At 31.5% G+C, this 12,975-nt stretch overlaps 3 protein-coding genes across 3 annotated transcripts; 2 read left to right on the top strand and 1 right to left on the bottom strand. All coding sequences in view use genetic code 12, as the record gives it.

Moving 5' to 3' along the window:
* Positions 1 to 469: 469 nt before the first annotated feature.
* On the top strand, positions 470 to 1,514 carry J8A68_001902 (uncharacterized protein; the record flags this gene model as incomplete). The annotated part of the gene is made up of 2 exons (XM_049405595.1): positions 470 to 509; positions 568 to 1,514. 2 exons carry the CDS (start codon positions 470 to 472, stop codon positions 1,512 to 1,514), a joined length of 987 nt encoding a protein of 328 aa, XP_049264804.1.
* Positions 1,515 to 1,591: 77 nt separating this feature from the next.
* UTP20 (Utp20p) lies at positions 1,592 to 9,199 on the bottom strand (the record flags this gene model as incomplete). Its single annotated transcript, XM_049405594.1, has 1 exon — positions 1,592 to 9,199. The coding sequence occupies one exon, from the start codon at positions 9,197 to 9,199 to the stop codon at positions 1,592 to 1,594; it is 7,608 nt and encodes a 2,535-aa protein (XP_049264803.1).
* A 1,022-nt stretch (positions 9,200 to 10,221) lies between these two features.
* Positions 10,222 to 11,679, top strand: J8A68_001900 (uncharacterized protein; the record flags this gene model as incomplete). Its single annotated transcript, XM_049405593.1, has 1 exon — positions 10,222 to 11,679. The coding sequence occupies one exon, from the start codon at positions 10,222 to 10,224 to the stop codon at positions 11,677 to 11,679; it is 1,458 nt and encodes a 485-aa protein (XP_049264802.1).
* Positions 11,680 to 12,975: the final 1,296 nt, after the last annotated feature.

Here is a 12,975-nt window from a genome sequence, read left to right as displayed (position 1 = left end):
CCTTCCTAAACTATCTAAGACTATAAATGACTCAATTTTAATGGATGTTATTCACTTTGATTCAATTTGTTCAGTTTAGATTATTCTGAAGGGTGTTACCCGACTTTTTGTAATCACGTGCTTTTTCTTTTTGTTCATGAGGCTTAATTGACTTCCTAACTTATTTAACTTCAACATAAATATGGTGGTGATGTTAAAGAACGATGGTTTCGCATTGTAGTATTTATCTATTAGGAATAACTATATAATTATAGTTATAGAGAAAATTATTATATTGATCTTGTAAAACCTCCATTTCTTCTTTTTGGATGTTCCAACAACAACAACTAACAAAAACAATTGAGAAATGAAATAGAAGAGAAAAAATTATACAAGCAGAGAAAGAAAGAAAGAAAGAAAGAACCCCTACAAGATAGAATAGAAGAATCATAGTTTATATAGGGAAGCAAACAAACAAAACAAACCAATCATGAAAGCACAAGCAAAAGATATAGCTCCAGAAAGTGAAGGTATGTTTATTAGTCAACCAAATCAATCATCCAAATATACTAACAATTGGTCTTATAGAACAAAAATTTAAACAAAAATGTAAAGAATTAAAAAGAAGAATAAATGAAATTGAAGAAAGTAATGAAATTGCAACTTTAGCATTAACAAGAACTCAATCAACCATAAGAAGATTAAGATTAGAATATATAATCCTTTTGGAAAGACTAGAAGATAGAGCAAATGCATTACCTGAAGGTATTGTTGGATTTGAAGAAATGGCATGTCCACCTGCCCCTGGCATTTTAGATGAAAGTTGGAAAGCCAAGAATGGTGCTAGTAGTGGAACTAATGCAACACTGATAAAACGTGGTAGTGGAGGAGGTGGTGGTGGTGGTGGAGGTGCCAGCAAGAAAAAACCAAGTAGTGGTGCCAATACCACTGAGACTGGAGCTGGTGGTTCAGGTAGTGATGAAAAGAAACAACCAAAAGTTAGAGATCCTGATTTACCAAAACGTCCAACTAATGCATATCTATTATTCTGTGAACAAGAAAAAGAAAGAATAAAACATCAAAATGAAGAAGCTGGTGTAACTAGTGATTTATCAAGAAGTATGACTGATGCTTGGAAGCATTTAAATGATGAAGAAAGAAAACCTTATTATAAATTATATGAAGATGATAAATTAAGATATCAACGAGAAATGGAAGTTTATAATCAAAAGAAAGAGCAGGAACAAGAACAAGAGCAGGAAGAAGATGAAGAATCCAAACCGGCTGTTAAAAGACTTAAATTGGAGGTATCTGGAGAAACACCCGAATCCACTCCTGATGCAAGTTTGGAAATACCAATTGTTTCAAGTGTTGCTCATACTCCAACAGTTGACACAGAGACTGAACCAGAAGACACTCAACAACCACCAGATGTAAAAGAAGAAGAAACTCCTCAAATTGAAGTCAATTCAGTTGAACCTCCTTCTTCTCAAATAAAACTGGAACAAGATGAACTGATGATGATTACAGAATAGAAAATAGAATCTTAACAAAAAACATATAAATTTTCAAAATAATTAACAATAATATACAAAAATATACAAACCACTCTTTAAACTCTCTTCTTCTTACTCTTATAAAATCCATTAATATCCTTTTCATGCTTACGTTTCTCTCTAAATCTTTCATGTTTCCTTAATTTCCTCTTTGCTGCTGCATCAGGAAGTGAAACTGCCAATTGTGCACGTTTGGCTCTTCTCTCTTGTCTTCTTAAACTAACACTTCTTTGAACTTGTGCATAAATCTTAGTATATTCAGTAGTACCAATCTTTTGTTGAATTAATTCAAGACTTTCCAAACTCAAACTAGTCAATTCTTCATCAGTAAGTGATTTAGAATATTCTGCATCAGTGAAATTATATAATGCCCCAATAATCATTTCTGAAACTTGATGTAATCTTTCTTCAGTAGTAAATTGAATGAACATGGCTGCTAATTTGATACATGCCTTTTTGGAAGTAATTGATTGAAGACTTTCTTGTTTAATAATACCACAAATTCTTCTAAGTAAGTAATCATTAGCATAGGTATCCCTCTTACTGTCACCTTCTTCTTCTTCCTCTTCATCATTGATTTCCAATTTGGTTCCATTAGTTTCCCATCTCATAGCAATCATAACCAAATTCTTTGTGACTTGTAATCCCAAATCTTCAGTTATTCCAGGAGCCCTTAATTGATGAATCAATCTAAACGCAATAGTTTGTACTTCAAATCCAGAAACTTCAAATCCCAAATCATCTAAATTGGTCAACAAAATAGCTACTAATCTAGAAGACAATAATCTAACCCAAGAGTGAGGAAATAACATAATTTCAACCAATGAATGCCAAATACTACCATATTGTTCACCCAAGATCTTTTCCTTTGTCGATGACGCAATTGCACTAAATGTTGAAAGTGCAGAATATAATAATTCCCATTCAACATCACCACCACCATTATCTTCAGTATTCTTAGCTGAATTAATCACAAACAAGATATTTTCATGAGCAATCTTATCCAATTCTTCAAATTTACCTAATCCAAAAACATTCACAATGATCTTATATACACTGAATCCACATCTCTTCAATAATGGATTTGAATTTTGTTTCAACCATGCCATACAATATTTCTCAACATTTTGTAAACTAGTTGTCTTACCTTCAAGTTTCTTGAACATAGATCCAATTAAAGCACTAGCCATTTCTCTACATTTGTGAGCCAGGTCAGAAACCAACACACTTGCCAAAGCGACAAAGAATGAACTTGATAATTTCTCCAATAAATCCCCACCTGCTTTCATTACAATTAAATGAATCAATTCCATAACTGATTGTCTTCCTTCTTCAGTTGGATAAGTCAAATTATTAACCAAATACTTAAATTGTTTCTCTAATCTTCCACGACCTTGATCATATTCCATTAAGAATTGGAAATAGACACTACGTGACATATCTCTGATTTCTTTAGCATGATTCACAATCATCAATTTTGCAACATTATTCATTAAATCATAGATTTCAGGGATTAAAATATGTTGACTGACTACCGCTTTTAAGAAATTGAATGCAAGCCCTTGTCTATTAGGTTCTTCCAAATCCGGTTGGATTCTAGTTAGGACATAACTAATTGCCGTTTCTTTCAAATTCACATCAGGATTATGTCTAATGATTGTAGCTAAGAATTTCAAAGCCGCTTGACAAACATCGGAATTGGTCGAAGGAGAATCTTTGATAATCACCAATGAACGACGAGCACATGCCTTGAATACGTTTTGGGATTCTTCACCAAATGGTAATCTAACAATTGAATTCAAGATTTTGAGTCCACTGGCAATAACAGCATCATTTTCTGAACGGATTGATTCATCTAATAATGGAACAAATCCTTCAAGATTAGCCACGGTTAATAAATTATCATGACGTGAGATGGCAGTACGTAATAATTCTAATGAAAGTCTTTGCATTGTATGTTTGAAGATCGAATTATCAACATGAGTCTTGGTAATTCTTTTAAGGGTAGTTAAGAAATGTTGTTCTTTAGCAGTTGGTCCATTTCTTGGTTGTTGCTGTTGTAGTTCTTTCTCGGTTGAAGACATGTAGATTTCATAACAAAGATGTAAGATTTCTACTTTTGAAGCTTCTGAATTATGATTCAACCCCAATGATAATCTCCTAAGTAATTCATCTAATTTGGTTTGGGTTTTATAAGTGATATTCTCCAGTAAGATCAATTTAATTGGATTAATCAAATCACCAAATTTACTTAATGTAATATTTCCCGATAAAATTTCAGTAGTATCAAAACTCTTTTTAAATTTAACTTCTTTCATTTTACTAGTATACCCTTCAGCATCCTTTTCTTGACCAGCAGCACCAAAAATATCTTCCATCACAATCTCAATAATTAATTCAATAGATAAATCTAAATCACCATGTTGTAACCCACCACTACGACTTGCCAAACAAGTTAACAAATAATGTAAAGTATAACTCAAAACATGAATTTGAGATCCACGAGAAAGTGCACCCTTTAATTCCTGAACGATAAATGGTAAATAATGTGAACCTAATCTAGTAGCAATCTTACCTAATGTTTTTCTTACTGCATCTCTCAATTCTTCCGATCTAGAACGCATGACTTGTGAAGTACTGGTTAAGATCTTGGGTAATTCAGAATCAATCTTCTCCTTGGTAATACATAATATGAAATTAGTTAATGCTTCTGCAAGTGGAGCACGACTGACAATAGTTTCATCATCACGAACATTTAAGATTTTTAATAAGGAAGGACATGCTTCATTAAGGATAAAATCATCGATATCTTCTTGAGCTGAAGGTAAGGATTTGATATAATTTGGTTCACCGTTGTTCTTACTTTCAATCGAAGTTGCTAATGCATCCGAAACGGCAACTACTAAATTCACTCTATATTTCAATACATCTTGATCATTTGATTTCAAAGTAGCAACATATCTTTTCAATATAGCACGATATTGATTCCAATTGATATATTTCAACAATACTCCAATAGTGTCCAATGCTTCCATTCCAATATTCGTAAACTTTTCGTCAGTTGACACGACATATCTTTCAATTATGGGTAAGATATAATGAGCAATACTTGAATCAGATAAATCCTTACCATGCTCAGCCAATCTTTTAATTGCTCTTTGTCGACGATGTAATTGAATATGATTCACATTCTTAAAGAAATTAGTCTCGTCATGATCATTATAAGTTAAAACTTGCATATCTTTCAAATCTACAAACCAATTTGATTTCGAAACTAAATGCTCTAATACTCCAATATATTCATTCTGAATATCTTCATTATCCTTTCTGATCCCCACTCTTAAATTTGGTAATATGACATTCTTCAATATGGTGATATATGGTTGAGCTAATTCTCCAGTTTCTTTACCGGAATAACAATCAATAAATCTACGTAATGTATATCCTGCATTCACACGAATAGCCAACTCTTCAGGATCATTTATGAAATATAAAGCACAGTAAACAATCGGAGTCCATTGAATTGCATCAAAGGTAGAATATTTCTCTTCATTAATTAATTTGAATGCATCCAATCTCGTTTCATAATCCAATTCTTGCATTCTTGAAGTAGAATAAGCATTCAAATCATGGATAATCACAGAAATCTCCTTGATATAATCGAATTTTGCTCCCATGGCCACAAGAACACCTACTAAAGTTTCTCTAATCTTTCTATCCAGGAAGATTCTAAATAATTTAGAACAAGTTTGATATAATCCCACCATATCCTTGAATTCACAATCATAATTCTCAATTAAACTGGATAAAGAAATTAAGATATTGGCTTTATCTGCCATATCAATTTGATTATTATTCTTATCTAAAGCTAACGTTAAACTCTTGATCAAACTTGCTTTTGTCTCTTGATCATCAATATATTTCCCCGAAATCAATAATAACAAAGCTTGAATAGCCTTGGATCCAACTTCCTTATGAGTGATATTCACAATTATATTTGATAAATTGCCAAGCAAACAATCCACCACAATTGCCAATAATGTAAAATAATCTTCATCCATTGCATCACTTCTTTTTAAGGCAGCAATCACGAAATCTAATACTTTGGAAACAACAGTTTCTTTCGCAAGTTCAGTTTTGGCAAGTATTGACAAAAGTGCCTTCACAGGAGCATAATCATCCACATATAAGAAACATAAACTATTAGGAGTATTTATCCAATTAGTCATAACTCCCAATAATGCACTTGGAGATTGTAAATTCTCAACGGCGAAATTAGTCAATCTTGGCATGATTAAATGTTCATAGATTATATTCACATATGGATTCCAATCAAAACTAGGACCAATAATCTTGAATAATTCACCTAAGCATTTCATACCTCCACTCCTAACATTTCTAGCCACTTTTCCACTCACTTCATCATCTTGTTCAGCATCATTATCTTCTTGGATATTACTTTCAATTCTATTCTGAGCCGAAATTAAACAAAATACCAATGGTTCAATAGTTGTCTTCAAAACTTCACTATAATTAGCTCCAAGAGTATCATAAACCTCAGTCAATAAATTAATAAACCCACTCATCTTCTTTAATGACCCCTTTTCTAAACCCAAACTTGCTTTTGGGGTTTTTCCGGCAAAGAAATCTAAATATCCAATCTTGGTAGAACCTAAACTTATAAATTCAACAATATCTTCATCATTAAAATTCGGTAAGACTGAAATCACGGCGAATTTTCTTCCCGATTTGGAATTACTCTTGGTTGATCCTTGAACTCTTCCAAATAAGATTCTTACAACATATGACATGACTGCTCTTTTATCATTGGCTTCGATGATCGAAGATTCTTGAGAAAGGAATTTGGACAATTCGTCACGGAAAATGGTTTCATCGAGGAGGTTTTTGAGATTGTCTCTATATTTCACAATTTCGGGTTTGTTATAGTTGAATAAGACGTCAAGTGCAAGTTGTTGGATTTTTGTATGTTGACTGGATAAAAGATGATTGAACAAGTAGTCATATAATTCAGTAGCGAGTTTTGCTTTGTTTAATTTCTTGAATTTGACAAAAAGGGCCAATAATTCATTTCTATGTTTTAATGACCAAGTTTGAGATGATGATTCATCATTATTATTATGAATAAGTAATGGAATTAAATCATCGGCATGTTTTTCAACCACATTAATAACTTTTCCAAATCCAGTCAAGATATTACTTCTTAATAAATCTTCATAAATATTATTCCCACATTGTGATCTCACCAATTCAATCAACGAGACTTGAATATTTCTATATATCCCAAGATGTTCTTTTTCAAACCCAATAAAATTCCCCAAAGCCCTAGGATTTCTCGGTTGCCATTCATTCAATCCATTAGCTTCATCTTCAAAAGCATCACTATCTCCTCCCATAAAGTCATGGTCTTGATTGGTATAATCCATAGATAATAACCTGGATCCAATTTCCCAAATCTCTAAACGACACAGTTGAACAAGCAAGGGTAATCCTTCCCAAACACCTTCCCAACATGGCATGAATCTATTGGATAATAATCCGAATAAATAATTGATGATTATTGTTTTATCTAATTCCAGAGGGTTGTTGATTTGTTTCAGAAATTCTTGACAGAGGGTTCGGATACGTAATGTGATATCTCTTGCGTTTGGGATAGTTAATGGGACTGATTCGATTGTGCCGATTGTGTCTATACAAGTTGAGTTTGTGTTTGAGATGGATAATAATGAGATTATAACTTGTATAGCATTAGATCTGGATGTATGACTAGGGAGATGTAAACAGGTAACAGCTTGGTTTAATAAACTTTCAATGATTTCAGGAGATGGAATAGTAGTAGATGTTGATTTGATGAATTCATTCATGGCTTGTAAAAATGTAGATGATGTAGCAAATCTTTCAAACAGCTGTTGTAAAAATTCATAAACTTGTAAACATGATTGTTCATTCTTATTATTCACAAGCTTTTGGGTTGTGATTGCCAATACTGCTGCAGCTAATTCTTTAGAAAAGTGCGATTTGAAAGTATATGACGGTTCACCAAGTTTAGTTAATAAATCGAGTAATTCAGATTCAGTAATATTAACAGATGAATGGGCTTGATTTAACATTAATAATTTCCAATAAATATCTTGTAATTTCTCAACTGATTCTTCAATTGATAAAACATCTCTTGATAATTGATTATTAATCTCATCAACTACTTGTAAAGGGAATTTGAATGAAGTAGGGAAATCAGGAATTGATACTTTAATCTTCTGCAAAAAGTAAGTCAATTTAATCAATTTAGATTCATCTGTTGGTTGTAATTTATCAATAAATTCTTGAATATATTTATTTAATCCAAAATTTGTTACTTTCGGTTTACATATGTTTAAACTTGATTGAGCAAATGTTAAAAAGTAATTACCATTGTTTAAATTGATTATTGAATCAAAGAATCGTTTATGATATTTAGTTAAATTCTGGACATCAGCATTTCTGAATAAGATTGTTAATAAATAAACATATGATTCACATAATTCGGCATCGTTGTTGGTTTGTTTAAGTAATAAAATGGATAATTTATCGGTTGTTTCTAATAATGGTTGCCAAGTGGTTATCTTTTTACCTGAATCAGCAAATACAAGGGTTGATAAGATTTGACATGATGTTAATAAAGCAATTTTGGAAGAATCTTTATCCAATAAAGTATTTAAATAATTGGTAACCAATATATAAAACTTATCACATGATTCTGGAGTACCATGATGTAAGATATCCAATAAGATATCAGAAATGATACTAATTAACTTTGGTTGTGCCTTTTCATGGTTGCTGCTATCCAATTGATAAAGGGTTGTTTCAATTAAGGTTGCAAAAATTTGATTTGATTTTGAATGGAAAGTTCCCTTTGTATTTTTCATTGATTCACTATATAAAATGGTTAATGAATCACAATATGAATCAATAGTCATTATATGATCAATTTGATCATATAATGTAAATATAATAATATCTTTCAAGTTATTCAGTTTTCTAATTAAAAATGATAAAGCTTCTGAACAAAATCTTGATATATATAACTTTTTGGTTATGGTTAATATTGGTAATAAAGTAGTGAATGTTGGTTTTAAATCTTCAATTAAATATCTTGATAAATATTTAAATGCAAATGCTAAAGTATTAAATGACCATTCAAAAGCATTTGAACTATTTCTATTATTTTGATAATCATTTGGATCAATATTCATGATTAAATTAGTTAATAATTTCAACATTGATTGATAATAAGGTAAGAAATCAGGACCTAAATCATGAATGAATTGAGATAATAATTCTAATAATGGTTGAATTGAATTAATATCATTTATTTCAATTGCCAGATATAATGAATCATATATAAGTTTTTGATGATGAATAATTTGTGGTAATGATTGAGAATATAATTCTACTTTATCTAAGAAATCAGTGAAATTCCCACTTAAATTGATTTCTTTCCAATGATCTAAAGTAGTTAAGAAATGACTTGATTCAACATAATCATGAGCTCTTTTAGTTAATTTCTTTGAAGGTTCAATTTTAATTGAATCTACTCGTTCTCTAAATGATGAGAAAGCATGTCTTCTAGAAGATTCAGTTGTTTTAACTTTAACTGGTCTAGACATCTCTGTTTGTTTTTAGTTCTTCTATTATTGTCCTAGTTTGTCCTAGTAGATAATGTCTAGATATATATATACAGTTGTCTATAAGCTATTTGTCTTTAATAAATGATATAAATTTTAAAAAGTCAGCGGGTAGTAGTGAAAAATAAAATAAAAATAATTTTTAGATCCATCTCATCTCTCTCACTTTACNATATATATACAGTTGTCTATAAGCTATTTGTCTCTAATAAATGATATAAATTTTAAAAAGTCAGCGGGTAGTCAGTGAAAAATAAAATAAAAATAATTTTTAGATCCATCTCATCTCTCTCACTTTACTTTACTCAGTGTAATATTTTTTTAATAATGTTCTATTGTTGAATACTACTAGTGTTACACTAAGTTAATCTCTTCAAACTAAATATTAATAAACAAATATGAAAGAAAGGGATTAACCTTGTATACTTGTGAAATAGGTATACATCTGTGTACCTATACGAATTGGTGAGCTTTACATTAGTTCATNGGGATTAACCTTGTATACTTGTGAAATAGGTATACATCTGTGTACCTATACGAATTGGTGAGCTTTACATTAGTTCATTATCTTCTTTGAGCAGTTAAGTACTGTAAGAAGAGATGATTGACTATCCAATTACTTACCTGGCATACACTAGTAAATTCTCAGCTGTTGCTAGCAAAAGCTCTTATATCCCTTAACCTAGTATCTCATCGCATGTGTCTAGAAATTATTTACAGTATACTCTATATATCTTATGTAATTTACTCTCTAAATAATACCGAGATCAACAACATATAAATTACTAATATATTTGTATGGTCCCTATTTAGGTAATTGTTAATCAGCCGCATACACTAACAATAAATCAGTTCTATAATAAACGAATAGTACTGCATATAACCTATTAATTTACAATCTCAAAACTTTCTTACCAAAAACATTTTAACCCACCAATCGATTAACTATCATCATCATTATATCTGTCCTTAATTAATTAACTAATAATCAAATCCAATTCACAATGTCACAAGATAATAATATAAATGATACAACTCCATTACTAAATACTACTCAACCAATACCAGAAAATCCTATAATATTACCATCAACCACAACAGCACCAGCATCCACAACAAATGATAAATCTCTACCGTCTTCAGCTGGTACCAGTTCATCTTCAACAACCAAGAAACCATTATCAGCAGGATCAACATCTTCATCAGCTCATCACCATCAACCTTCTCCTCAATCAATTAAATCAAATATCAATAAACAACAATTAACAAAATCAAGTAAAATTGGATTACAAAGAACGTCAAGAACTTCACAAAAATTAAAACTTCTTCCTGAAGACCCACCCAATCTTAATCGTATAACCACATCCAATGGAATCACTTCCAATGATGATGATGATAATGATGACGATGATGACGATGATAATGAAGATGTTGCTACTGATCCTCAAAGAGCAAGAGTATATTCACAAGTTAAAAAAATCACTGATAGACCAGCAAGAAAAGATGCTGAAATCTTGGGGAAACTGCATCGAGATTTATTACCTAGAGTAACCGCTTATTGTACTTGTGGATCTTATAGAATGAAAGATTTATTACGTTGGTTAAGAGAACGGAAAAGAATTCATAATACAAGTCCTAAATTATTTGATGAATGTTTATATACTCCATTCACTTATAAAGATTGGAGAGGAAGTGGTGATGAAGCTGGAGGAGATGAAGCAGCAGGGCATAAATTAATTCGATTAGCTGATGAAGGTGGAGAAATCGATATTGGTAAAAAGAATGATATCTTCATATTTGAATATGGTGTAGTTATAATGTGGGGATATACAATTAAAGAAGAACTGGCATTCTTGGAAGATTTAGCAAAATTTGAATCGGAAAAACTTTCAGAAGAAGATATTCAAATTGAAGAATTTAATTATTATATTACAAAATCTTATCAACCTAGAATCTATAATGATTTCATCACATTAAGAGATGATGATAATTATATGTTAAAGCTTTCAATATCCCATGCCTTAGCCCAATCAGTTAAAATATCCCTTTTTGAAGAATTAGTAGATAATACTATTGAAGATACTCAAGATATTCCGCAACAAATCGCTCATACAGGGAAAGTAGAAATGACTCGTGATGAAATCATGAAATCAATCGGAGAATTATTTATATTACGTATAAATATCAATCTTCATGGCTCAGTCCTAGATTCACCCGAATTAATGTGGGCAGAACCTCATTTAGAACCAATATATCAAGCAACTAGAGGATATTTGGAAATTAATCAACGAGTAGAATTATTAAATCAAAGATTGGAAGTTATTTCTGATTTATTACAAATGTTAAAAGAACAATTGGGTCATTCACATGAAGAAAATTTGGAATTTATTGTGGTTGTTTTGGTTGGGGTACAAGTATTGGTAAGTATAATTAATATCATCATTGATATATTGACTTATTAGATAGAAAATATCTCTTTAATATATGAAATTTAGGAAATGATTGTGCAGGCAAGACCATTTCTTGATAGAGAGCTTATGAAATGATCGAAAGTAAGTAAAAATCTCTACTCGTATGTAGATGAAGACCAACATACACACTTGTGTATGATTCCTGATTGTAAAATTGACAACTATTACTCAAAAATGAATTGTATTTCCTTGGTTGAATTATTTTCAATTGCTTTGTATAGACTGTAATTATGAGAACTAAAGATTGCCTGTCTACGCCAATCATTTAACCTATCCTACTCTTTAAATTGTATTTATAACAGATCGGGGTCCCCATTGAACCGAATCTGATATAAGTTCTGGGACTCAGGATAGTCAAATCCGTTTCGTGTTGTTCTTTAGTTAATCGTGCATCATAGTTGGGGGCCCAATGGATCCGATGGTGTGCAGGGCTTTACTTTATAGTACGGGGGAGTAATCCCTTTTGTACCGTCATGATAAGTTTTATTTACTGTTTAATTGATTGTATTGATGTGAGTATTTTAGGATCTGGATGCTAAGTACAATCTATAATGAATGGTCTTTCAAAAATTGGATGTATAACCAAACTGCAAGAATCATTGAATACAGCCACAATTTGGTAGCATAAACGGTACTGTTGATATGGCAACCTAGTTCAATTCAAAGATGATAGTTTAAATAACGTCCGCTTGTTGATTACTATTCTCGAAGATGGATGTAGATCAAAATCAGTATTGGATAGATTATATTGGACCAACTTGCTGTTACCTTGCCTATTTGGTCTTGTGGAATCATTCATTTCCCAGTATCCCTCCTCTTCTCCAAATTCCCCAAAGGTAGGTATTACTCCACTTCATAAAATCAACACTGGGAGGGCGTACCAGTGGAAATAGTTAGAAGATTCGTAGTCACTCCTAGAACCAAAATAATCCTCGGCTTTTCTTCCCGTGAAATTCCAAAGGCAATGAAGTGGAAAAACTTTCGGAACTAGAATTTCTATTATTCATTCAATTTTGCAACCATTTCACGTCTATACTTTATAACAATGCATGGAGAAACGTCTAGTTATCCAAATATTTGCAAATTTGTTTTCCAATTTACAAGAATACACAAAGATTAGTTTTACCCAACATTAAAGAATAATAAGAATACAAAACACAATGGAACGGTGGAGTTTAGCCTTTTGGTCTTGCTATCTTATGAGGAGTCAAAAACCTCTCATAGATCAGAATGACTAAGGCGGCCCACACAGGGCCTCACAAGACGTTTTATTTTCAGAGGCGACAA

The sequence above is a fragment of the Hemisphaericaspora subhashii genome, assembly GCF_019202705.1.
Source record: "Hemisphaericaspora subhashii strain CBS 10753 chromosome Unknown scaffold190, whole genome shotgun sequence".
NCBI classification, from domain to species: Eukaryota; Fungi; Ascomycota; class Pichiomycetes; order Serinales; family Debaryomycetaceae; genus Hemisphaericaspora; species Hemisphaericaspora subhashii.
Note: the sequence above shows the minus strand (reverse complement) of the source record. Positions and strands in the feature narration are given on the sequence as shown.